Source organism: Lynx rufus, unplaced genomic scaffold (genome assembly GCF_022079265.1).
Source record: "Lynx rufus isolate CCGP_SWC_20201006 ecotype Redwood Valley unplaced genomic scaffold, mLynRuf1.p SCAF_18, whole genome shotgun sequence".
In the NCBI taxonomy this organism is placed as follows: domain Eukaryota; kingdom Metazoa; phylum Chordata; class Mammalia; order Carnivora; family Felidae; genus Lynx; species Lynx rufus.
This window is the reverse complement of record NW_025814832.1, coordinates 31,320,169-31,346,607: the sequence shown is the minus strand read 5'-3', so window position 1 is coordinate 31,346,607 and position 26,439 is coordinate 31,320,169. Positions and strand designations below refer to the sequence as shown.

The following is a 26,439-nucleotide window of genomic DNA, read 5'->3' as shown; positions in this document are numbered from 1 at the left end:
TCATGATCTCGTAGCTCGTGAGTGGGAGCCCCGCGCCGGGCTCTGTGCTGACGGCTCGGAGCCTGGAGCCTACTTCGGATTCTGTGCCTCCCTCTCTCTCTGCCTCTCCTCCGCTCATGCTCTGTCTCTCTCTGTCAAAAATAAAATAAACATTAAAAAAAAAGAGAGAGAAGTGATTTATAGCACAGGAAGCAGCAGGTTGGGAAAGATGCTTCAAGGCGGTCGGGACGGGGTTGCGGAGCGGGCAGGACAAAAGGCTTGTATTCAAATCCACAAGGAGAGAGGTTAAAGGCAGGTAAAGGAGGCTGCCAAGCAATGAAGACAGCCCAGGACAGCTCACCTGGCCTGGCCTCGAGCCTCTGCTTCCCCACAGACCAGCCAGGGGTTCCTGGGCAAGAAACATCACTTCCCAGGCCACCCCTCCTCACTGTGAAAGGGGGGTAGCACCAGCCCCGCCCGCCCCGGGGCTTCTGGACCCGAGACCTGCCTTTGGACACTGTATATAGGCCCAGCACTGCACGTGCAGGCAGCAGGGTTCTCACCATCCCCGTCTTCTCAGCCCTGTCCCACCGTCCAGCCTCCTAACTGGCCTCCCTGACGCCCTCCCCTCCCCTCCGTCACTCTGTCTTCTGCACAGCAGTCAGGATGATCTTTTAAAAACATAAACCAGATCCTATTGCCCAACGGCTTAAACCCACCAATGACCCCCCCCCCCCCCCCCAGCGCACTTAGAATCCGTCCCAGGCTTCCTTCTAAGCGTCCCCCCTGCCCCCACCATCCTGTACGGGCCATTTTCTCTCATGCCACCTGGCTTTCAGTTCCTCTAATCCCTCCAGCCTCCTGGGCCTTTGCACCTGTTGTTTCCTATGCCCGGAACCCCTCCTCCAGAGCTTCCCACGCTGGTCCCTTCTCCATCAACTCTCAGCCCTGACGTCAGCCCTCAGAGGCCTCTGCAGGCAGACCGGTTCAAGGCCACCTGTCCGCCTCTGTCCCCGTCCTTCTGCCGCTCGTGCTCAGTGCCACCCGAGGCCAATCATCTAGATACGTGTTTATGATCTGTCTTACTCCCTAGGGTGAGGATCTCGTCGGTGTCCTTCACTGTCGGGAAGCACCTAGCATAGTGCGGGGCCGCAGAAAATGCCCAAGAAATACGTGTAGCACGAACGAAGCCGGGGCCATATAAGAACACGGCATGAGGCAGAGATGGGCTGGCAGGCTACAAGATGTGGGGAGGGCAGGGGACATCGGGGGGCTCCCTCCAAGGCTCTTTGGGGACAGCCTCTCTCTTCTGAGCACTCTCCCCCAGGCCTCTCTTCTTGGACTGTGCTCTCACACGCTGGAAGCCGTCTCCAGGTGGGCTTCCCCCCCCCCCCGCGCCCCTCCCCTCTGGCCCGTCTCCCCTACCTGCTTGCTGGGTCTGGCCCCGGGTGGGGGTACTCCGAGGCCCATCTCCCGCAGCGTTGAAGGCCGCCACGCTGACCATGTAGGCGGTGTAGCCGGTCAGATTCTTGAGCTTTACGCCGTTCTCGGCCAGGAAAAGCGTCTTCACCCGCTCGGTGGCGTTGCGCCGTTGGGCTTGAGCTTCCCAGAAATAAATCTGTGGGCACAGCCAGTCGTGGGAGTGAGGTGGACACATTCGCCTCTCCTCCTGCCCCTTTCGCCCACACCATCCACACGCCCCGGACAGCGGGTGTGAGTCACCCAGTCAGTACAGAAGCACTTAAGAGCTGTTTTAGAGGCCCTTCCAGAACCTTCCTTTTCACAGCTAATACTTCGGTCTCTGCTAGACGAAACCCCAGGAGAGCACAGACTCCACGTATCTGTTCGCCGCAGGGCCTGCGGGCTTAGCATGGCACATCAGCCCTCAGAATATAGTTACTGGAGGATTAAACCAATGCTGCTCCCCAGGAACCTGAGACGGGAGGTTAAGTGCAGGGTAGGCAGACTCCACCCCAGCCGTACTGTGTTAAGGACCGGCGGGCCGGCACCACCTGGGAGCCGGTTAGAGATGCAGAGGGTCGGGCCCACTCTTGGACCTGCTGCCAGGCACCTGCAGGTTGACAAGGCCCCTGGAGATTCACCTGAGCGGGACAGTTTGCACCCACTGCAGAGGCGGGCCGGCCTGGGGCCGAACCCCAGTGCACGACTCGAGCACAGTGTGACTTCACCAGGTGACTCCCCTGAGCCGGAGTTTTGTCGGCTGGACAGGGGGGCTAAAGACACCCCACTTCCCAGGACCAATGTGAGGACGAGCAGAGGTGATAAGGAGGGAAGAGCAGACACACTGCCCGGCCCCGCTGAAGGCTTCTGTCTACTGCTGTGCTCCGCGTTGCTTCCAATGACTTCCTGTTCAGCCGGGGCTAGCGCTCAGGGGCAGTGAAGCTCTGCATTCTGAACTGAGCCTGGCGGGAGGGGGGGGGGGATGGGGGGGAAGCTGCAAGCCCCCCCACCCCCGTACAGTCAGCGAGTATTTGGCGCCACCTGCTGCCCAAGCGGGTTTCTGCACGCGACTGACTTTATTTCTCAACGTGCCTGGCGGAAGAAGCTAACACCAGGGTCCCCCACCTGGCACTCAGGACATCTTGCTACCCTGAAATCCTTGCTTGTATCTAACCTGGCCCACTTAAGAAAAAAAGATTCCTCTGACATGAGTAGACATCAGAGAGAGAGTTGCCGTGGTCCTTCACCCACTCATTTTGTTCACCCCGCCCAGTCCCGGCGACAGGGATACAACAGTGCACACAGAGCTTGCTGAATCTGGGCTGCGGGGGAAAAGCCACAGCGGACGGCAGAGATCCGGGTGTTATCAGCACATACATGGTACCTGCTGAGTGCACACGGAGACATTGGATGCAGAGACAGTCACAGGGTGATCTCGGGGCCTCGATGGGCAGGGGTTGGGGCCGGGAGAAGCTGGAACAGCCAGGAAGGGAAGTGGAGAAAAGAAAGCATTTCTCAGAGGAGGGAGAGGTGTGCCGTGTCAAATGCAGGTGTGAAGCCAGGTAGGGTGAGGCCTGCATCTGACTTCCCGTGAACACAGGGATTGTCGGGACCCAGACAGCAAGGGCTTTAGTGGGGTGGTAGGGGTGGAGGGTGAGAACCCATGTGGGGCAGTGGGGTTGGGCGTGAGAACCCGCTTGGGACAGTGGGGGTGAGGGCTGAGAGCCAACTTAGGGCGGGTTCAAGAGACCCCGGGAGGACAGTGACTGGAGGTGGCAGGGTCTAGAAGATTCTTTTTGAGGATTTCTCCTATGAAGGGACCAACCAGAGAAATGGCTGACAGCTGGAGGGATACGTGAGGTCGGGAAAAGGCAGTCTGAGGAAGAAACGGGTTTCAGAATGCCTTATAGCCCTGCCCATGGAGAGAAAAGGAGGGTGCGGCAGAGAGGGGCCAGTGCTGGAGTCTTGTTCTTGGGTGGGTGGGGAGGACCGGGGTCCAGGACCCAGGGCCACCACACATACAGAAGCGAGGCACCCTCAGTGGGTTTCTCTGGTGCGTGCACACCGAATCCAGCGGACCTTTGCCAGCCGACCACCGGCTGGCACTTCCATGGATGGCACCAAGGGCTGAGCGCTGACCCCGGGCCCCCGAGGGGCACACGGCCGAGTCGTAGCGCACGCCAACAGGTAGCCGGGTGCCTGCTAGAACGCACACTCCGCAGAGGGCTGACGTCTTGGTGGATTGGGCTCCCTTGTGTCCCAAGCACCTAGAATCGTACCTGTGGGCACGCTGGCTCCATAGATACCTGCTAACGAATAAACACCTCCTGCAGGCAGGAGCGGGTGTAGGAGTGAATTCTCACAGTCGCCCCCCTTGTATCTGCGATTTCAGTGCCCTGCCCTTGTGGTTTCACCACATCCAACGGGCCAACGGCATGCCTCTGGCAAATCAGGTTCACGGCCACACGCCGCAGCCGGGCTGCCTCCGGAGGGAATTCACCCTTTCAGTTCAGGAGCACAGCCTCGCCCCGGGCGGGCTGGCCACCGGCCCTGGTCCACTCGCCGCGCATCTCCCATCTCCGAATCCAGTTTTCATTCATCCCTCCCCCATCTCCCCGCCCCTCCTCACTCCTAGCCGAGGCCCCTTTGCCGGGAAGCCATCGGGCGAGATTTGTGCAAGCTCCTGGTACCACCTGTACCTCCTCCAGCCCCTGGGTCCATACCCTCTGTCTGCCTCGGCCCCCATGGCGGCACTGCCCCCTCCTTTCCAGAATACCTTACGTTCCAGCATGAAATCCCAGCCCCTCTCGCCTCCTCTAGGACTGCACCCTACCACAGCTTCTGCTCTTCCTGGAATCACATTTCCCCTCTTTCCGGGACCACAATTAGCACTCACACAAGTTGTCATTTCTTCCATCTCCACCCCACCCCCCACCCCCATCTGTTGACTGTTTCTAGTTCCTGCTCCATTTTCCCTTTAAAGCCAAGCTCCTTATAAGGGATCTCTATCTGTAGTCGCTGCGTCCGCTCATTCTCTCTGGAAGCCCTCCAGGCAGGCATCCCCTGCCCCCAACTCTTGTCAGTTAATGCAATCATCCAGGGTTCGGCAAGCGTTCTGTCAAAGGCCAGGTAATAAATATCTTTAGGTTTTGCAGGCCACACATCTCGGTTGTAACTCAAAAGCAGCCAAGGGCGATGTATAAACAAATGAGTGTGGCCGTGTTCCAATAAAACTTTATTGACAAAAACAAGTGGGGGGCCAGAGGGAGCCCACGGGCTGTAGCCTGACAATCCCTGCACACTCACTTTCTAGATTTCACTTGCTTGAGCTCTCAGGAGCATTTGGCACATCAGATTCCTCCTTCAGGAAGCGTGTTCTTTATGTCGCTTCCGAGATTTCAGTCACTTTTTTTTTTTTTTTTTTTGGTCCCAGGTCTCCGTTTTCAGTCTTCTTGTGTTTTCTACCTACACGTAACCTCAGGGCTTTTAGTATCCTCCATATACTGAGGACTCCACATCTCCAGCTTAGACTCGCCTACACTCCAGACGTGTATGTCCAGCTCCATTTGGCGCCTCCCCTTGGATGCCCCGTAGACGTCTGGACCTGACTCCAGCCTCTTCCTCCCTCCACCCCCTTTGCCTGCTCTGTGACTGGAGCTCCATCAACCAATTGCTTATAAATTCTTGTCGCTTCTCCTCTCCTCACTCCACATTCAGTTCAGCAAATTCTACCAGTTCCACGTTCGAATGGAGCCCGGAGAGCAAACGCCTCTCGCTGCTGCTCCCGCCTGGGCTACACCACCGCCGTGCCTCACTGAGATTACTCAGCCTTCTCTTGGCGGTTTCCTGCTTTCCCCCTCTCAGATTCCTCCCAGCACAGCACCCACCACAGCCTTTAAAAAACCCAAGTCAGTCATGTCCATCGTTTGCCCCAAACCCTCCACGTCTGTCTTCTCATTCCGAGCGACAGCCAGAGCCCTCGAGGGCTCTGGGTGACGCCGCCCAGCTCACTGCTGGGACCTATCTCCCATCACGCCGCCCTTCATGCGCTCCGGGACACACGGAACGCTTTGTAAATGCCAAGCACCCACGGACCCCAGGACCTTTGCTCTTCTTTCCCTCTTTCTGGAATGTTTTTCCCCCGGAAGGACATGTGATTCTCACCCTGTTCTTCATTTTGGCTCAAGCAGCAGCTTCTTAAATCCTTTCCCAATGACCCTACTTAAAATTCCAAACCTCCCCCTGGCTTGCGCTCTCTACCCCCTCCACCTGCTTCGTTTACCACCATCGGCAGGTGTTACTTCTTTTGTGCACCGTTGGCCTTCTTCCCCTAAAATTTAAGCTCGGGTTGCCTCTCCGATCACCGCTTCACTCCCAGACTGAGACCCCCGCCGGGCACAAAATAACAGCTCAATAAACACGCGTCACTGCAAGACCGTAGCCGAATGGACGCACTTGCCCGGGTTTAGTCTGACCCAGCGAAGTTCATCTGAGCTGTGCTCACTGGCTGGTGATGTCAATACATCCTTAACGTCGGTGTTAATTCATGTGGATGTTAATACGCGTCTGGGATGCAGTTACTCAGTGTCCCCAGTTAATGTCCACAGCGGCAATGTTTTCCGGAGCACGCAGACATCTGCCGTGTGATAAATGATGTCTGTCTGTGCATCCTCACATTTCCTGCGTCTGCACATTAACTGGAGACTTCCACGCCTCGGCAGTCTGGGGGCTACTAAATGCAGCAGGCCCCGCCCCGGCTCCTCCCACTTCCCGTGGGAGGCATACGCCGGGGCGGCAATATTTAGCTTTCCCAGCTGGCCCTCCTCGCAGGCTGGAGGCCTGTCATCCGTCTTCAGAGCTTCATTAGCAAGACGCCTTTCCTCCTCCTTCCCGCCTCCTCCCCCGCACATGGAAAGAGACTCCTACACGGGCTCCTGTCTTAAACCGGGGCCACCTACATGAACAAGCTAGTGACCCGGGCGAGCCCCTTCCCTTTGTGGGAACTCAGTTTCTGCCAAGTAACCCACGAGGCCCCTTGGGGGTCTCACACCTGCCCACCCCACCACTGCGCTGGGCTTCTCTCTGGACTGACAAACCACCAGCTGGAAGCAGAGAGGCACAGGACGCAGGCCTCCGACGAGGCCAAGGACCCCGACCGAGAAGACACGTTGTTATTATTCTGTCCACCACCTCCTCGGGCGGTTGTGTTCAGCGCCCCCTCCCTCTCCACCCCTCACAGGCTCTCCGGCAGCCTGACTGTCTGCTACCTGCTTTTTGTGTGATCTTGCCGGACCATCTAAACCGGGTCTCGGTTTCCTCATCTGTACAATGGGCTCAAACATTTATAATCTGCCAGCTTCACCGGGCGTTCAGGAGGATAAAGGAGTTCTAAAGGGCTCCGCTGACTACTGGAGACGAATTGAATTCTGTTGTAACACATGACCTCCACGGAGATCTAGAGATAATTTTAAGCAGCGATTTCTGCGTCTTAGCCCGTCGGTCCTCTACTAATTGGCCAAATCAATACCGTAATTCGGGTTGGCCAAAGACCCACTTTGAGGGGGTCTTATGCCGGCATTGGGAGTTGGTGGACTGGGGCGGGGGGTGTTGCCGGGAGAGGATGCAAACCGAAGCAGGGCCCGAAACGTCCTGAATCTGAGCTGGGCCCGCCCCGAGGTTGCTGGAGAGCATGCCTGTAATTCTGCATCGGCCGCACACCATTTCAGTGGGTCAGGTGCGAACGGCCGAGAGAGCAGGTGTATACTTGGTGACCTCTCCCCCCTACCACCCATGGGTCACTCCCACCCCCGAGCTGGCCCTCTGCCCCTCTGGAGCCCGTACCTTGTAACCCTGGATGTCTCCATTCTGGCTCTCCAGCGGCGGTGGCTCCCATGTCACGTCCAGCTGCGTGGCCGTGGCGCCGTGGACAGCCACGTTGCGGGGCGCTGCCGTGGGCACTGGAGGGCGTGAGAGGTCGTGAGTGAGTGGCACAAGTGGGCTTCAGAGAGGAGGAGGAGGTGAGTCGGGGTGTTCTGGGGCCCCACGATCCCGTATCTCCTCTAGCTGGACTCCTGGGGCTGGAAGGGCAGGTGGGGCTCACCTGCTTCCCCGACAAAGACTTCCTGGGGGGGGCTCGAGGGCCCCTCACCCACGGCGTTGTACACACTCATCCGTATCTCATATCGCCGGTGTTTGTTCAGGTCTGCAGGGTGGGGGAGGGGAGAAACACGGAGAAGTCACCATCCCTGCGGGGGACAGCCTGGAGGCTGGCGGTTGTGAAGATGTACCTGTGATTCTAGTTCCTGCCTGAGGGTTCGGGAAGGAAAAGGCAAGGGGTGGGGTGGCCAGGGGACGCCGTGCCTCCCCCCCGGGAGTCGGGACACAGGTCTATGGTTGGCTTCTCGGCCAACGGTGCGCTCTCAGATACTTTAGAGACTGAAAGAGACACTATTAATATTCATGCACTATTAATTAATTAATAAAAGAGACACTATTATTAATTAATTAATTAATTACAGAGACACTATTAATATTCACTGGTGTGAACCGAACTATTCTCCCTGACACACTGGGCCACCCCCTTTCCTGCCTGTCCTGGGCACACCGGGTCACGGGTCACCCCTTCCCCCCCCACGGCAGATGCTTGAAGTTCCCAGCTGCCCAGTCCCCATCAAACAGCTCTTCATACAAGGGGCTCAGCCTTCAGGGAAGGGGCTTATCTAGCGGATGTGAATTCTGGGCTAAGAAACACTGTGTTTTTGCCAAGTTTGGGGGTCCTGGGGGGAGATGCCTGGACGGAAGCTGGGAGACAGGGGCGGCTGCAGGAGAGTGGGCCCCGACACCCAGGCTGGGATGTGCCACCCCTGCTGGGGGTGAGGCCACAAGGTTCTCCCACTGCTGTCCCTGGGCCCCCTGCTTCGGTGGTGGTGGTGGGGGGGAGTTCTGCCTCTTGCCTGGAATGTGGGTGGGGGGGTCACCCTAAGTTAACTGGCCATGAAGCCATTGGCTGATGAAGGAAGGGTAAGGACAACATAGTCTCACGCTTTGCTTCACACGGAGCACGGGGCTCCCCTGCCCAAGCTCTGGGCCTTTGATGGGAGAACCGTGCACTTCAGAAGGAGAGCGAGAGGGGTTAGCTCGGTGGGTTGAGTGTCCGACTTCGGCTCACCGTTCGTTGAGTTTAACGACGGCTCAGAGCCTGGAGCCTGCTTCGGATTCTCTGCACCGCCCCCTCTCTCTGCCCCTTCCTCGCTCATGTGCCTCTGCGCTCTCTCTCTCTCTTAAAAATAAACGCTAAAAAAATTTTTACTATACGTGCTGCCGAAACGAGCACATTAAAAAATTTTAAGAAGGAGAGTAAGGAACGTTCCCAGGCCCCTGGGGGGAAAGTGGGGGTTCTGCTCGCTCTGGAGGTGGGGGTCAGCCTGAAACACAGAGCTGTGCAGGGAAGTGCCGTCCACGGGCCGAGGCGGGTGGTAGTGACGTGGACACCCAAGCAGCAGACCGAGCGCTCCCCCCATGGACCTCCTGTCACCCCGCTGGTCCCCCCACGGCGCACAAGACCACAGCCGTTCCCTCTGTCCTTCTGCACCCGATGGAGGACGCCTCCCTGGTAACCCTCTAGCTTTTGTGTGTTTCCGGAAAGTCACACGTGCTCGGGGGGGTCCTATTCTTCAAGGAGCCTGAGGCGGGCACACCATTCAGCCGGTGGCCAGGTGTCCTCCCCAGAGGCCCCGCTCCCCGTCCCTGTGGGAGGCGTGGGCCCCGATCTGGAGCCGCCATGCAGGGAGACTTACTGTCCAGCTCGTACTGTGTGAGGCTGGGCCGGCTCAGGTTCCGCATGGAGTACATGGCTACGGGGTGGGAGGCGGAGGGGGCCAGAGGGAGACAGCAGACAGAGGAGGTTAGTGCACACAGCCCGCTCCACAGAGAGCCCGATTAGAGGGGTGGGATGGGGAGGGGGCCAGGCAGCGCACGTGCACAGAGACCAGGGGTCTCTGGGTTCCTGACGGTGGGTTAGGGGCCCCAGACAGGTGTGAGAGAGGGTGTGCACGAGGCCAGGGGACACGGGACACCGCGAGCCCCTTGGAGCCCAGCACCCCTCGGGGCAGCTCTGGGGGACCCTCCGACCCAACTCGCTCCCTTGTCTGAGGCGGGACTGCAGAACCACCGTGAGAGAGTGGTGTTGTTAGTTCCCTCCTATGAACCAGAAACCATTTTACGACCAGGAAATATGACTGTATCATCCTCAGGCATATAAAAATCACAACCACAAGCACATGTCTGCAAAAACGTTAAGAAAACAGCGCCAGCCGTTGGATCAGCTACTTCCGAGTTTTTCTAATAATATTCCTTTGCTACACGTTCGATCATTTTGTTGTCTGCTAACACTCGCTAGAAGACAAGGCACGAAAGGTTTAAGAGAATAATGGGAGAACACCTTACATGCTCCATTCCTCACCCACCTGCCTGGGGACCCAAATCCCGCCCCCCCCAACCCCCCACCCCCCAGACTCGTCTCTCTCCTGGCCGCTCCCCTGCTCCGCCGTGAGCCGGTCACAGAGCTGCCCATGGCACGTTATCTCCCATCCTTGCCCTCAATGCCATCCCGAGCCGGCCGCCTCGGCCGCAGACTCCTGCCTTCCCTCTGTGATTACATTAGCCTTTAACCGGCGCCCCTGCTTCTGGTCCTCCATGGCCAGCCATCGCCCTCCTGCCACCAAAGTCACCTTCCTAACCCAAAGGGCAAGAGTTCCCAGGCTTGTGAGTCTCCCTGGGATTCACACCAGGCTCCTGGCCCTTTCCTTTCCCGCCGCCAGAGGCAGGCTGGATGCTGAGGACCTCAGGACAGAAGAGTGACCTCCCCGAGGAAACAGAGGGGGCCACACTGCTGCTTCTTGGGGTGAGCGCTGGTTCCCCTGGAATACGTGCTCCCAGGCTGTCTTGCCGACCATCTAAGACATTTATTGCCAAGTCTATTTCTTGAGCACCAGCTCTGCAAACTCGGAGAGGGCAGGGACCTCTATCTTGTTCACTGATGTGTGCCCCCAGGGTCTGAGGGCATGCAGAAGGTGCTTAATAAATCCCCCGTGAGGAAAGGGACGAGGGTGGGGTGGGAGGAGAGGCACACACAGGAGAGGGCGGCAGGGTTTGGGTCACAGTCGAGTCCAGGAAGCTGCGAGCTTCAGGGCAGGGAGGGGAGTGTGCCCGCCCGTGTGTCCCCTGACCCCTGTGGATGCCACTCACAGGTAAGTTCCGCCCACTTGGCCCCTGGGTTGTTGATGCCCCGAAGTGTGAAGCCCCTCAGCCCCTCGTAGAGCAGCTCCCGGTACCGGATCCGGAAGCCCAGCAGGATGCCGTTGATCTTGTCCTCTGCTGGTGGCTGCAAGGAAGGGGGTGCGGAATGGGGGGGGGTGGGGGCAAGGAACTCCACTCTGCTCCTCCCTCCCTCCCCATCCTGCCCCTTGTGACCACAGAGTAGAGACGGAGTCTCCACCAGGGAAAGGATCACAAGGACACCGAGCATTTTTAATTTACAAAGCAGTGAGGTGGTTTCATCTCTGCGATACTCCCTGTGACACAGGCAGGGTAGGACTGGAGTCGCCAAGCCATTCCCATTCTCGGAGCAGGAAGGCGAGGCTCAGAGAGGGTAAGGAACTCGTCCAAGGTCACACAGCACCGCTGGGTTCTTTCACAGACTGTTCCTTGCCTAGGGTCACCCTCACATAGCACCAGCCTGCCTAGCCGGGTGGCCCCTCCACGTGCCACCTGACCAGCGTCTCCTGGGAGTCGTCTCCCTGTTCTTGTACGTGAATAAGCGTAAGAGCTCCTGCGTGCGCCCCTGCTCCTCCTTTTATCATTTTTCTCCTTTGCTTTCCGCTCCCATCCACAGCTGAGCTGGAGAACAGGCTCCAGGAGAAGGTGGAAGCTACTTTTTATGATACCTCTTTTTAAAAGCCTGCTGAAATGGTTCAGCTTTTTATTAGCTCCTTAATTGCCTCCCTGGCTGCTGCTGGCACCTCCCTGCCCCCTCCACCAGGAAGGCCCGGATCTCTGCCAGCCTTGTCCTGGCTTCCAGCTGCACAAGGTCATTTTTCACTTAAGGGAGCGTCCTCTTCCAGGGAGGCCTCGGGCGGGGGAGCGGTTGGGGCCCCTTCTTGTTTCTTCAAGGGGCTTCCCATGGCGGGGACTGCAGGTGGACAGAAGTTGGGGTCTGCCCCGTCTGATCCCCCAAAGCAGAGACGGGGGTTTGCTGCTTTGGGGCCTCTGTGGGTAAGCTGCCGAGTCTAGAGCCTGGACTCTGGAGCATAAGGGGGGGTCCTGCGGGCACATACGGCCAGCCTGGTCTCTAAGCTGTATCCTGTGGTCTTCCCCCGGCCATGGCAGGACAACAGTGCCCGCCAGAGAGCGGGAAACTGGGGGAGGAGTGGAGGAAGAGGGTTCTATGTACCTGGACAATGGGTTCCTGTTCACTGCGACAGGAGAGTGGTCCTGTCCGCGTTCAGGCTGGGCATGCACACCTGTGTTTAGCTTCTCGATCGGGAACCCCTTCACGGACAGTGACCGCATTTCACGGAGACTCTGGGGGCCCTGAAGCCCCATGCACTTTTCTATCCCAGGACTGGCAGACCTAAGGGCACTAAAGCTGACCCTGCCACTGGCTAGCTGTGTGACCGGGGGCCACTCGTGTCGCTTCCCCGAGAACTGGGTCCTCATCTGCAGAAGGGGATTGAAGGAGCATCCACCCGAGACGATTATCTGGAGAGGTGGCATGAGCGGCACATCTGTGCACCTGTGTATGGTGTCCCGGCCCTGCTGGGGACCGTTGCCCTTCTGGCCCCTCCCTGCCTGCTGGGCCATACCTGCCATCGGATCAGCACGGAGGTGGTGGTGTGGGGTGTCACCGAGACAATGGTGGGAGCCTCATCGGGGGCTGGGGAGAGAGACAGACAAGAGAGCTCTGGGGGCTGGAGGTTTAGGTCCCCCGGGAGGCCACAGGGACCAGATTCTTCTGCGCGTGTGGAGGGAGAGGGGCTGGAGCCCTGACCCCAGTTCGGACCCAACAGCCCAGAGGCCCCTCCTCTTTGTCCCTGGAGCCACAGGCTCCTTACACGGCTGTCACTGAGGCCTCCCCCAAACCCCCTCCTTCACTGGGTTTCCGGGGTCGGCCATGAGCTTGGGGACATCCGAGAAGGAAAACGTTAGGATGCCTGTTGGCATGGGTGCCTGAGCCCGTGGCAAAGGTCCCTCTGGCTCAAACCTCCTTGGGACTCTGTCCAGGGAGCCAGACAAAGGGCCTCCCATCTTGGAGGCCCCCTCCCCTCGGAAGGGAACACCAGTGCCCAGGAAGGGCCAGTGTGCCAAGAGAAAGAGATCCGAGTGGGGGGGCACTGACCGGCCTGCAGAGTGGTCAGCGGCTCCGACTCCTCGCTGAACTCGCTGTCCCCAATGTCATTGGTCGCCTTCACTCGGAACTTGTAGGATGTGAAGGGCTTGAGTCTATGGGGGCAATCAGGTTCAGTGAACAGAGGTATCCCCTAATGCCTCACCCCACCATCCCTGCATGGGGAAAGGGGGCCAGAGGGTGCTGATCCGTTACACAGACGGGAACGTCGAGGCTCCAAGAGAAGGTCTGCTACAGCAGACGAGCAGGGCCCAGGGCTTCCGATCCCAGCCTGGGTGTGGTCTTACCGGCAGCCCCACTTCTAAGTCATAGGTCCCTGGGGGGCTCTGTCCTCACATTGCCTACCTCATAGGCGTCAAGCCGCCATGAGAGCACTGATAACTCTCCCTCCCAGCAAACTCCTCCCGTGAGAAATGCCATCTCTTTCTAGAATTTAGTAAATTTAGGAAGGGTCAGGGGTCTCAAGAGTTAATCAGCGCTTCATCTCAATAAGCCCCGTTCCTCTTCCAGGCAAACGTCTTCCTTTTTGATTTACTGGGGGCGGGGAGTGAGGAGGAAAGTCTTGCTCAAAACTCTTGGTCACGTCAACCGGAATATAAAAAATACGACCCGCTGGGAATTAAACTGAAGCCGGAAGTTCGGAGCAAGCTCCACTCCCCTATCACAGACGGAGAGGGAAATGCGGTCTGGCGGGTAGGAGTCGCTAATGAAGGCTGGCAAGCGCCTGGCTAAGGGGGCTTCCAGGCTCCAGAAATAGATAATTAAGAGGCAGCCTTAACAGGGCTCCAGAGAGCAGGGAGGGAGGTTAGGACGGAGCTGGAGGCGGGATCCTGGGAGGTGCAGGCTGCGGGAGACATCTGGGGGTGGGCAGGCTCCAGGCGTGCTCAGGACCCCCTCCCCCCCTGCCCCCCCCCCCAACCCCCAGGAACCACCCCGGGGCTGTCTGGGCGGGAAGGGCTGGAGCAGAGACGCTGGAGGACCCGGGCCTCACCTGTCCACCACGAAAGCAGAGGCGTTGTGGCTCACGGAGGCTGAGTGCAACGCCCACCTGCCACCGGGCAGCTCGCGGGTCTGAACAGTGTAATAGCGCACAGGGGACAGCCCGTCGCTTCCCGGCTCCCAGGACAGCAGCACGCTGCGGGCCTTCACGTCCTCCTGCTGTACCACCGGCTTACTGGGGGGCTGTGGGCGGTCTGGGAGTCGGCGGAGGAGGGTAGGAGCAGGTGAGTCAGCAGGAGGGGGTGGGGGGGGTGAGCTCTCCCAGGGAAGGGAAGGAGGTGCTCTGGGCTCAGGCCTGATGGCCACTGCTCTACCCCTCTCCATATGCACACAGGTCCCAACAGCCGGCACCCTGGCTCCTGGCCCATGACCTGTCCTCAGGCCGCGAGAGGCCTGGGTGCCTGGGAATTCACAGCCCCTGAGGGCAGCCTGGTAAGCGAGGAGGTACGAACACCCAGCTCCTGTGCTCCCCGCCCGCCCAGAGCTGAGATGGGGCCTGTGCTGGCCCCGGTTGATGGGACCGAGCTGCCTGGGTGGGGCTCTGCTGTCGGCCCTGCCCCAGCTCGGCTTTCTTCTCACTGCCCAGGCCCTCCTGCAGCAGTCCTCAGCCTCAGCACTCTGGCATTTGAGGCCGATGGTTCTGGGGCCTGGAGCCGTCCCATGGACTGTAGATGCCAGTCGCAGCTCCCTGTTAGTTGTGACAGTGTCTCCAGACATTGCCAACGTTCCCAGGGGGGCAAAGCAGCCCCCTGTTGAGACCCACTGTCCTACTGGTTTTTCCTGGGGACACGGTCTAATGAACCACTTTCACAGGAATCTGGGTCCCAGCCTGCTTCAGGGAAACCCGACCTCAGGCGAGGCACCAGCTCAGGGCCGCAGGCCGATGAGCCCCTCCTCCCCCCAACTGGACACCATCTTTGTTGCGGGGAGGGGAGAGGGGAAGGAAGCTGGTCTCACCAACCCTCCCTCTGCTGAGGCAGAGCATGAGCCTTGGAAGGGGGACTCCCAGCTCAGCTTCTAGAAGTCCCCTAGAGCCCTCGCTGACCCGGACATCAGAGATTTGAGCCCACTTTCCACTCCAGGTGAGGGCAATGTGGCTCTTAACTAGCTGATCCCCAGCCGCCCGCTAGGACAGGATGGGAACGCCTGGGTTGGCTGGGACTCCCCCTTGGCTGCCCCCAGGCCGCCCCAGCCCCAGTGGGCAGTCACCTCTCTTCTCAGTGGTCACCACCAAGGCCTCGGCGGCCTCCCCCCAGCCCTTGCGGGTCTGGGCAGTGATGCGGAACAGGTAGACGGACTCTGGCTTGAGGCCGGTGGCCGTGTACTGGCGGGCGCTGGGCGCGAGCACCTCCACTGTGGCCGTGTTGGCCGTGGTGGCATTGAGCCGGTGTGTCACCTGGTAAGCTGCAGGAAGAAAGGACATGGGATGTGTTGGGAAGCAGGGCAGCCGTCCCCAGTGCCCCGAGACGCGGTTGTTCCTTCCTTGCCACCACGATGTCTGCACCTGGGCTACCTTGGCTGTGGTTCGTCTGCGTGAAGCCCTCTCGGTCACTCTTGTGTCCTCAGCTCCCACTTGGGGAGTGTGACTGTGGGGGACACTCTATACGGAGAGTCTGACCCCCATAACAGCTTCAGGTGAGGAAACTGATGCTTGGAGAGGGCCAGACCACCTGCTAGGAAGTGACTGAGGGGAGTTCAGGCTCATGGCTTTCCGGGCACGTGCCCTTCCTGGTCTCCACGCTGCCTTCTGAGACGCAGCATTCCTCTGGGACAGGCACCGCGGGACGCCAGGCCTGAGAGCCCCGGAAGCGGCCCGTGTCGTGCAATCCATCATTCTACAGGTGCAGGGGCTGAGGCTGTGGAGGGATCCGGCTTGCTCGAGTTCACGCAGCTGCTGACTTCAACCCTGTGAGTCTTCCCCCGCCGAGGGGCTGCGCGCGTGTGTGTTAGGGGAGGAATCTTGACTGCGAAATGGTGCTACAGATCTGTAGTCTCCCTCCTCTGGGCCTTAGGTCGGAAATGGCTGTGCTGAGCTGGCCAGTGCTCCCTCACCTGGCCACGCTTACAAATAGCAGCTGAGGTTTACCAGATGGCTGGCGTCGTGGAGTATTTGGGGGCGTTTGGGGGCATAAAGCTAATGAATGGTATTTAAGGAACCTGAACCTTGACCATGCCCGCCAAATGATATTTCTTTTTTTTTTCAAAAATTTTTAATGTTTATTTATTAAAAATTTTTAAATGTTTTTATCTATGTTTGAAAGAGAGAGAGACAGAGACAGAGAGACAGAGTGTGAACAGGAGACGGGCAGAGAGAGAGGGAAACATAGAATCTGAAGCACGCTCCAGGTCTGAGCTGTCAGCACAGAGCCCGACGTGGGGCTCAAACCCACGAACCGTGAGATCATGACCTGAACTTAGGGTTAGTCAGACGCTTAACCGACTGAGCCACCCAGGCACCCCTTAACGTTTATTTATTTTTGAGAGACAGAGAGAGATGGAGTACGAATGGGGGGGAGCAGAGAGAGAGAGGGGGAGACACAGAATCTGAAGCAGGCTCCAGGCTCTGAGCTGTCAGCACAGAGCCCAACGTGGGGCTCGAACTCACGGACTGTGAGATCATGACCGGAGCCAAAGTTGGATGCTTAACCGACTGAGCCACCCAGGCGCCCCAAAATATTTCTCATGGGAGAAATAAAATCCTTCTTGAGGAGACGTGGACACTTCCTGCGCCACTCTTCCTTTGGCCCCCTTTACACCTTCTGCCTCCTCCTTCGACCTGTAGCCGGGGCACGGGAGAGGGTATGGGCTTACCAAGAATGATGCCATTGGGGGCAGCGGGGGGCTGCCAGATCAGCCGCACGGATGTGGTCCTCACCTCTGGGAACAGGATGCCCATGGGCGGTCCAGGGACTGCAGGGCACAAAGGAGAAGCAGGTGACGGTGTAGCCGTCCAGCTCCGGTGGAACAGGTGGGCGGGGCCGCGGGGGAAGGGGACCCTCAGCCCAATGAGCTTTTGTGGAGTATGTGGCTCGGAGTTCCGTGAAGGGACACAAAGATGCTATCGGTGAGGTTTCTACCCTGAAAACAGGCCTTATTTGGCAGAACTGGAAGGGGCCAGGCTCCGGCTTCCTTTTTAGCTGTGTCCGGGTACATGTGCACATATATGGACACACAGGATTGCCCTCAAAACAGGGTCAGGGGGCCTGGTCCTGGGTCTGTGCTTCAGAAGATGCCACTCTGACTTCCGTCCACCCACGGGGAGGCGGCCGTGGGGCCCACCCTGAGCCTGAGCCCTCCTTTTCCAGGGTCCACACAGGCCTGTTCCCCAGGTCCTCCCTCCAGACTTGCACCTCTGGACTGAGAGGTGGCCAGGGGGCAGCTGTGTGGGGCTCGTGGATGGAGACTGAATGCCACGCGGCAGGGGAGAGAACGGGAAGGGGGCAGGGCAGGGGGAGGATGGTCGCGGACAGGCAACTCTTCTCGCGCTGCCTCATTCCCACAGAGAATTCCAGAAAGTCTCAGATTTCTAAACTTGAACTTGGCCTTCCAGGTCAAGCCAGGAGGATAAGACACACTGAATTTAACAGATCATTAGGTTGATTTATAACTTTGGACTGTGTGGACATATGGTGTTGGGGCTTCCTTTTGGACTCTTGTCTGGACCCCAGCAATATTTGCGGTGGGTGGTGAGAGTCTGTGTGGGGCAGAGGGGAGGGAGTGAAGGACCCGTAGGTCAGCCTTTGACGGAAAGTTCTATCGCAGGGACCAATGCCTGGGGCCGCGGTGGCATCGGTCTTTTGCAAACAGGACCAGGAGGCTTGTGCCCAGGAAATCAAGCCTATCCCTTGCACAGATCTGTACTCAAAGTGAACCCGCCCCAGGTCAAACACTAATCAAAACGGGGGCAAAGTCTCTATTCTGCTCAAGAGACTGAATCAGATCCAAACTGTCCTCGCATCACTCCTTCCTCAGGGATGCACGGTCTGGAATTAGCACCCCCTCGCGGTGAGGTTGGTGGCCCTCAGTGACCCGCCTCCCACAGGAGAAGCCATGGTTCCCTTTGGGGCCACGTGTGACTCCCCGAGGGGCGGGGCTGGGCAGGCAGGAGGAAGGGGAGCCCCCAGCCTCTCCGGGCTTGCAGGGATCGAGACTCACCGTCATCCAGCGTCCGCTCCAGGATGGGAGGGTGGCTGGGGCTGCCGTCCCCGATGCGTGTGAAGGCCAGCACCTGGACCTCGTACAGCACGTATTTGCCCAGCCCTGTGAGCTGGGCGCTGCGAGACGAGTTCCCTTCCACCAGCCAGAAGCGGGGCTGGGAGTCCGAGTCCTTCTCCTTATACATCACCTGCCAGAGCACAGGGCAGGGGCTGAGGGCCTTGCGCCTGGGTCCTGCCCACCAGCACCTTCCCCAGGCCTCATCCCCAGGAGCGAGGCAGGTGGGAGTAGGGCTGGGGGCCTTGGGTTCCTTGGAATGGCTCGGCCCGGGAGGGTCACGGGATACGGTGAAGCTTGGGTTCTGGGGGAGCGGAGGACACAGAGATGCACTCGGCCATGGAGGTGGAAGAGTCTTTAGAGAACATTCAGGTTGGAAAACAGGCCCAGAGAGGGGCGTGACTGGGCTCCGGGTCACATAGCCAGCAGTGGCAGAGTGGGAACGTCAAGCCACGTCTCCCAACTTGTGGGCCAGGGCTGAACTGAAGTCTGCAGCTTTGGGAGCAGTTATAGAAGATAATGGGAACTGGGCCCAAGGGGCTGAGTGCGCCTGGGGCAGCCAGCGTGGCCTCTCGGGGACTCTGGGGGAGGGAGGGAGGGAGCTTCCCCAAGGACCTGGGCCTCCCTGGAAGCCTCCCAGTCCTGAGGGAGGAGTCCTTGGTTGCCATGCCGACCGGAGCACAGCCTCCGGGATCCCCCGTGTATCCACTGCAGAAGGCGGAGACCTGGGCCCCAGGGGTCATGAGGACAGGGCACCCTGGACGGGGCGTCCTGGGATCCAGGACTCACCTTGTAACCTAGCACGAGCCCGTTGCGGTCGGCCTCGGGGATCTCATTCCAGCGCACCAGCATGCTGCTGGAGGTGGTGGCCAGTGCAGACACATTGGTGGGACCAGAGGATGGGACTGAGGGAGAGAAAGGGACCAGACAGGAGCTCACGACACAGTCGGCCCTACACGGGAAGGAAGTGTGGCAGGCAGCGCCCGAGTAGCCAATTATCCTGCAGTGATCCCTGTTGGTTCTGGAACATCACGGATGTTGCTTCTGGTTTCCCATTAGTCTCCCCAACGTTAGCTCAGGCCAGCGTGAGGATGAGACCCCACTTCCAGCCTGTGCAGCAGTGAAGCGTGAGGAGGGACCGGATGGGGAGGGATGTCCTTTAAAAGGTGTCAACAATCGCCCCCCCCCCCCGCCCCAAGGGGCGAACCACATGTGGATGAATGAGGGCTGCCTGAAGGCTGGGGGTTCATAATCTGTGGGTGACCCCTTGTCTGTTTCTGGAATGTTCTGTGAGCTAATCCGACCTCCCCATCTCAGGTTCTTGCAGGCACTACCGGGTGTCAGGGTTGAAGATGAGGGCGGAGAGATGGGCACGTTGCAGGTGCAGACTGCCTGGCTCACCCACAGAGGTGGGGATCCCCCTGATTTCGGGGGCAGTGAGAAGATGCTGGGGGACACGGCAACAACAGACAGTGTTCTGCCAGGACACGGAGCACAAACAGGAAAGTGAGCCTGGGCCTATTCTGAACAACAGCTCAGCCTTTGCGCCCTTGGAAGGCCCGGAGGGCAGAGAGACAAAGGTGGGGGTATCTCCGCTGCAGGCTGCTGGGAACAGGGGTGTGGCTGGTACCTGACTCCCGGGTCCTGCCCATCACCGTCTGGCTCCAGGGCCCGCTCCCGATGGCGTTGAAGGCCTGGACCTGCACGCGGTACTCTGTCCACTCCTCCAGGTCTTCGATGGTGTACTCGCGCTCCACGCGGTCCTGGACCACGTGGCTCAGCGTCTTGCCGTGGCCGTCTGCCCGGCTGTACTTGATCTTGTAGCCTACCGACTCGGGGTTCCCGTTGTATTCCATCTCTGGGAGAGGCTGCGGGAAGGCAGGGCGGCAGAGCTGCTGAGGCCAGGTCCACTCGGGATGGCACTCTCTGGCTTGTTCACCCTCTTCCGGGGAGCCCTACGGGATTAACGTGCCCACCGTCCAACCTGTCGGTGCCCGTGGGAGGCGCTCTCGCTGGGTGCGGCTTGGATTGCGTGAGTCTGTGTTTCTGGCGGCTCCCCCCATCTCCCCCGTCTCTCTGCTCCAAGCTCTAAGGATGCACCAGCAGCCATTCTTGCGCGCATGGGAAACTTGCTACCCCCGCCAAGGGAGTCGGATGGAGAGCAGACCCACACAGGCTGCCTGTCCAACACGCTGATGAGCACAGCACCTCTGGCCTTGGCTGTCTTTAGCACTTAACTCCCTCGCTTAGGCTGCCAACATGTACTTCTTTAATTGCCTACAACATGCCTGGTCTCAGCTCATGCCCGCCCTTGGAGAAGCCAGCGTGGGGGGACAGCATCTCGAGCGCGGATGGGACACCAGTTTCTGTCAAGTCCTTCCATCGGCAAACTTCAGTTTCTCCTGCTGCGTTTTCAGCCTCCTCCTTCTGGTTTCAGTTTCAGCCAAGAGAAAAGACGGATTCCTTTCCTAGGCTGTGGGGCTGTGGCTGCTGGCTCAAGGTCATTTGGAGGAACTTGGGCGGTGTTGAGAAGCCGGGGAGGTGCGTGCAGGTTGGCGGGGGTGCACTGTGGTCTGCGGACTCGGCCTTCAGAGTCTCTCTGGAGGTGGCAGAGCTGGGGCCCGGGTGCCCTCAGGCCGTCACCTCCCTGCCATTCTGCTTCCCCAGGGGCTCCGAAGAGCCCACGGTCCACAGGCTGCCCACATTCTGACCCACTTCCTCCCGTTCCTCGGCCTCTGCCTCACTCCCTACATTCTCACTGCCTCTTGCCAGGCCCTGCCCCTACAGACACTTAGGGAAGCCGACCAGAGACCATTAAGACAGCAATCGATGGGCTTAGAGCTCACGCTTCCTTACCTGCCAGGGAAAGGTAACGGGCCGTGCACCATTAAGAGGGTCTGGAGGTGCCTGGGGCCCCGCACGGTACAGCAATTGCCTTTTCATTCCTCCTCCAGACCCCCTGGGCATCAGACTCTATAGTCTTTTAGTGTTTGGAAACCTTAAGAAGAGCTGCAGGAGGGAGGCAGGGAGCCAGGCCGGAGGGGGGCCCAGGAAGGGAGGGGGTGGGCAAACAGTAATAGGGGCTGCACGTGCTTGGGGGGGGGGCCTGCCCGTGGCACGCGGGGCCACTGAACTGGATGGAAAGATCGCTCTGTTCGGCGCCGGCTCCCTGGGAGGTGAATCATAATTAATAACTAATGTTGGTCCAGGACTGATGGTGCCATGAGTTCCTTTTATCCGGCATCCACCTAAGCGAAAGGGAGTAACGGCTTTCTAGTAAATCCCACAGCATGGGGGTTTGCAAAGCTGTGTTTTGCGCAAGTGGTAAGAGATCTCACGTGGAAATAAGACAGAGTTATGTGGCCAGGCTGGCTGGTGATGTGGGGTCAGGCAGGTTCTTCCCAGTGCTCCCTAAGGAGAGGAGCCGGGCCGTGTGGGTGCTGTTCCCCACGTTTGCTGGTCTCAGAATTCTTGTATGGTCCTAGAACCTCCTGGTTTGCTGCTCCGTGGGGGCAGCGGTCGGAAAAACGCTGTCCCGGAGGAAAGGCATCGGGGAGAAATGTCCTCTCCCGATCTCCGGAAGATGGGACGGCCGTGTGTTCAGTGGTGAGGGCTGTGGATTCTGGGGGCCAGGCTCCCCGGGTTGGGAATCTGAGCCCTGCTCTTAACCACAGGATGTGGGAGGACGTGTGTGTGGGAGGGTACTTGGGTCAGTTATTTGACTTCTCTCTGCCTCAGTTTCCTCATCTGTAAAGTAGGGGCCAGGATCACTCTGCTGTCACAAGCCCGTGGAGAGGGTTCTGGGTTTGACTTTGAGTAAAGCACTCAGAACAGTGCCCGGCAGGAGAGAAAGCCCTCAGCATGTTCGGATTATTACCTTGCGTAGGGTCACCTGGGGTAATGACCCTTCACAGGTAACCCTGACCTGTGGGGATGGTCTCCCTCACCTGCCCCTCGACCTCAGAAGCAACCCTTCACTCTCGAACTCAGTGCAGACGGGACAACTTACATTTGATCCTCAGACCCACCACTTGGGAGCTGTGTGGCCCCGGCGAGTTCCTAACCTCTCTGAGCCTCGGTTTTCTTGGCTGTGAATGTCAATAGTAACGTGTCTTTCACAGGATTACTGGGAGGATTAAATGGAAGGAAACAGGTAAAATGCTTGTCACCTGGTGACGCAGCGTTTTCTAGCTCCTTCTCACATAGGGGATTTGTTCATTTGGCTAAGACTGATGATTGGGCACCTTACCAGATACTAGGTGCAAAGAAAAGAGAAGGGGGCTCTGGGTATTCTGGTGGGCAACCCCCGCCCCACCTTCAATGTGACCTAGGGGCAATGACTTTTGCAGGATGACAAGGACCAAGGAGTCATCTCATCCCCACTGCCCTTGGGGGAGCCTCACCGTCCAGCGGAGCCACAGGCTGGTCTCACTGGCCGTGCGCAGGGTCACGTTGGCAGGCGCCATGTCAGGGGGTGCCTGGAGGGTCTGGATCTTTCTAGAAGGCTGGCTGGGTGGGCTAGTGCCCACGATGTTCACCTGGCGCATTCGGAAGCTGCGGTGGGGGGTGGGGAGTGAGCCAGATGATGAGAGCAGGACCTCAGGGCCAAAGCCCGTCCCGGTCTGGGCAGTTTCCGCCCCTGCTCCCCTCCCCCGACGCCGCATCCTGCCCTGGTACCTGTAGTAGGTGAAGGGGTTGAGCTCAGGCACCTCCATGGAGCGGGCGTCGGGCTCGTTGGTGAGCTGGTGAACCAGCAGCCACTCCTCTCCCTCCCCAACCACGCCTACCTGGAAAAGGAAGACACTCTTCGACCTGCCCAGCCTGTGGGGCTGGGATGTTCGGTGCCCCGCTTTCTAAGAGGTCAAGCCCTGCCTGCAGAAGGTCTGGAGGGGCGCCAAGCAGGGTCACCATCTTTCCAGGCCCTTAAACATGACTTCAGGTGTGACCCCCCCCCCCCCAAGCCGTCTTGCATCAGAATACGGTGAAATGCTTACTAGAAACCCCCCACGCCAACAGCCTGGCCCTGGTTACCCAGCCCATCAGAATCCCTTGGGCCGTTACCCAGGAATCTGTGTGTTTAACAAGCTCGCCAGGTGATTCTGCTGTGCACCCTAAAACCCCAGCTAACTGAGAATCAGAATTTTCTGGGGGTGCAGCGCAGGTGCTGGAGCTTATAGTTGCGGCCCGGGGGCGGCCAGAGCGGAGACTCAGCCACTTACGGTTATGTGTGTGTATGGCGGTCAGGGGAAATGGGGGTGGTACGGGGGACTGTGGGCACTTCTGGTGTGTTGGGCCGTCTGACAGTGGCATATGGAGATGCACCCGGATGTAAATACGCGTATGAGTGGCACTCAAGAGCACGGGCGGGCCCAAGGCCAGGGAGCCGGCTGCCCGGGCTGCAGCTTCCCCCACGGCAGGTTTTACCTGGGCCTCTACCAGCCAGCGGGAGATGGAGGTTTTGCCATCATAGCCTGGCCTGAACTGCAAGGTCACGGAGCGGGGGCCGATGTTGGAAATGCCCAGGTTGGTGGGGGCCCCTGGGAGTTCTGGAAAACAGGGAAGGCAAGGAGATCAGGTGAGGAGAAGGTCCCTCCACACGGAATGGGGGGAAGGGGCGGGGGTGGGAGGGCAGGGGAGGGGCCGTGTGCCACCCTTTCTCTAGAAACCTCCTAGGAAGAGCAGGGCTGAGGCTGCAGCTCTCCAACAGCCTTCTTCCTGCATTGCAGGCTCTGGGTCCAGACCAGGGGCCTGACACAGCGTTGGGGGCTGGGAGGGTCTCTCAGGGCCACGGGGCCACGGGGAGGCTGACCGGGCTAGGAAACAGGAGCTGGGCATGCGAAGGCTTCCAGAAAGAATCCTCTCCGTCCACACACAACCCATTTCAGCCCTCCCAAACCCAACTGAGGCTGAAGAAGACAAGAAGGAGGGGTGGGCACAGGAGGCAGCCCCTATTTTCTGACCAGAAGCCTTGGGATTCAGGACGAACAGAAAGAGTACGGATTCCGGAATCCAACTTCACTGCTTCCACGCTGGGTGTCTTTGGGGAAGTCACCTAACCTTTCTGTGCCACAGTATCCTCCTCAGTCAAAAGGCGATGATGATGATAATATCATCCGCCTCAGGGGCGTTGTGAGGACTGAATGAATTGATGTATATACAGCACTTAGCTCCAGGCATAACTATTTGTCAGGATTATGGTTATTGTCAGTTGGGGTTGACCGAGTCAGCTCGTTTACCCCAACCATTTCTTGGGGCAGGTTGAGGGACTCTGACCGGTGTCATAAGCATAACTTACAGATCCAGCCAGGACCATGCGGTTCTCCAGTCCATCTCCCATAGATACAGATGGGGAAACTGAGGCACAGAGGGGCCACTTGACTTGCCCAAGGTCGCAGACAGCTTGGCAGGGGCAGGGCTGAGAGCAGATCTCAGCTTGTTCTTTACAAACTGTTTAAGATTATTCCCACCTAGGGGCGCCTGGGGGGCTCAGTCGGTTCAGCGGCCGACTTCGGCTCAGGTCATGATCTCATGGTTTGTGAGTTCGACCCCATGTCGGGCTCTGTGCTGACAGCTTGGAACCTGGAGCCTGCTTCCCATTCTGTGTCTCCCTCTCTCTCTGCCCCTCCCTCTCGCTCTCAAAAATAAATAAATTAAAAAAAAAACTTAAAAATTATTCCCACCTGATTCTACCCCTTTCCCAACCAACACTTCCACTGGTTGGAATCCCATTTGGACTTTCTGGGGGACAGTGAGACTTCTTCCCCTGAATCAGAGATACCATGGCTTGATTCCACACTGCCCCCCTGGTGTGGGGGGGGGGGCGGATGAGACAGGGATGGGGTCCTCTGGGGGACTATCCTTCCTGAGAGCTGTGGAAGGAAGCAGTGAGCCCACAGAGCCTCCATCCAGAGACCTGGAGCCATGAGAAGTAAGCCCGCTCTGGGGGGAAAGCCAAGGGGCCGTGGACCCAAGGCAGTGAGAGCTCTGTGGGGAGAAAGCCAGTTTTCCTGAGAAAAAGGGAAGCCTCTTGGTTAGGAGAACCCCAAGAGGCCAGGAGCCCCTGAGAGGGGGCACCCACCTGGAGGCACCCCGGAAGAGATGGTTGACGCAGACACTTGGCCCTGGCCCTTGGCGGTCATGGCGGCCACCTCGATGGTGTAGGTGGTGAGCGCAGTGAGGCCCGTGACGCGGTACTCCAGGGTCACGTTGGGTAGATAGTGGGTCACTCGGGTGTTGGTTCGGTTATACTCCTCCCAGGAGATCCGGTACCCTGGGGAGAGCCCCGAGTGGTGGCATGAGCTTGGCTGTGACCCAAAGCTGGCTTTGGCCCTCTTCCTCTGCTTCTCCCTTCTTCACTAGTCTGGCAGTTAGACACGTGTTGATAGCAATGGGGCCGAGGGAGCTGGGGACATCGTGCTTGGGACCCCAGGTGTAACCTCTGTGGAATGCCTCTATTGGGTGGGGACTGTGGGAGGGGGTGAGTTATCATGGCGGCCGCTTGAGGCCTGTGGCAGGTGAGCTGGGTTGACCTGGGCGCCGATGGGCTGAGAGCCCCCTCTGAATACTTTCTAAGAAAGAGTGGTCTGCTGGGAGGTTTTGGATGAGCACTGGTCAAAGGCGGGGGGATGGATTAGATGGCCCTGTCTCACCCCCTGGTTCACTAACACCGAGATGCCTACCTGTGAGGATGCCATTCTTCTCTCCTGGCTCTTGCCAGCTGACCTTCAGCGAGGTGTCTAGGATTTCACTGAAGCTCAGGTGTCCCACAGGTCCAGGCACTGTACCCCAAAAGGACCCCCACCCCACCCAATGCCAATCAGATCCAGAGAGAGGCCACTGTCTTCAAGACGGCCAGTGGTGCTCCAGGGGCACCCCAGGATGGGAAACAAGGGCGGGATCCCCCTGTGCCTGGAGCGCTCAGCCTGGCTCTTGGGTAGGGGAGTGGTAGGGGGCAGGGACCGCAGGGGTTGGGCGGTGCCTACCGTCCTCATGGGTGCGCACCAGCTGGGGGGTGCTCCGAGGCCCATCTCCGGGAGTGGTGAAACACAGCACAGAGGTGAAGTACTCGGTGAACTTCTTCAGGCCAGACACGAAGCCCACGTGGATGCTGTCTTGAAAGTTGGGCCGGGCAGTCACCATGGTAACCTCTTCTTCCTGCTCAGGCTCCCAGGCAATCAGCTGGGGAGAGGCCGGCAATTCAGGCAGGGCAGCAAGAACGTTCCAGAAGAGGCCGAGCGCTCTCCCACAGTCTGGGCCAATGGACAGAGAGAGTCTAGGAGCCCAGCTCCCTAGGGTCCCTCCTCCCAGGGAAGGGGTGGCCATGCAGCCACTCACAGGCCACGAGCATCTGTCCCTCTGGGAGTTTGCTTTGGGGCACTGTTCGT

General features: G+C 58.9%; 1 protein-coding gene across 1 annotated transcript in view; it reads right to left on the bottom strand.

Moving 5' to 3' along the window:
• The window catches only part of SDK2 (sidekick cell adhesion molecule 2), a 259,629-nt gene that overhangs the window by 24,952 nt on the left and 208,238 nt on the right, over positions 1-26,439 (bottom strand). The window contains 19 exon segments of the mRNA XM_047080554.1: positions 1,405-1,597; positions 7,282-7,397; positions 7,541-7,642; positions 9,237-9,293; positions 10,687-10,822; positions 12,303-12,373; positions 12,836-12,939; positions 13,836-14,037; positions 15,053-15,247; positions 16,655-16,753; positions 17,999-18,188; positions 18,845-18,960; positions 19,686-19,923; positions 22,459-22,609; positions 22,733-22,842; positions 23,480-23,601; positions 25,134-25,325; positions 25,735-25,833; positions 26,038-26,233. Of these exon segments, the coding sequence (XP_046936510.1) occupies positions 1,405-1,597; positions 7,282-7,397; positions 7,541-7,642; positions 9,237-9,293; positions 10,687-10,822; positions 12,303-12,373; positions 12,836-12,939; positions 13,836-14,037; positions 15,053-15,247; positions 16,655-16,753; positions 17,999-18,188; positions 18,845-18,960; positions 19,686-19,923; positions 22,459-22,609; positions 22,733-22,842; positions 23,480-23,601; positions 25,134-25,325; positions 25,735-25,833; positions 26,038-26,233 (2,689 nt within the window).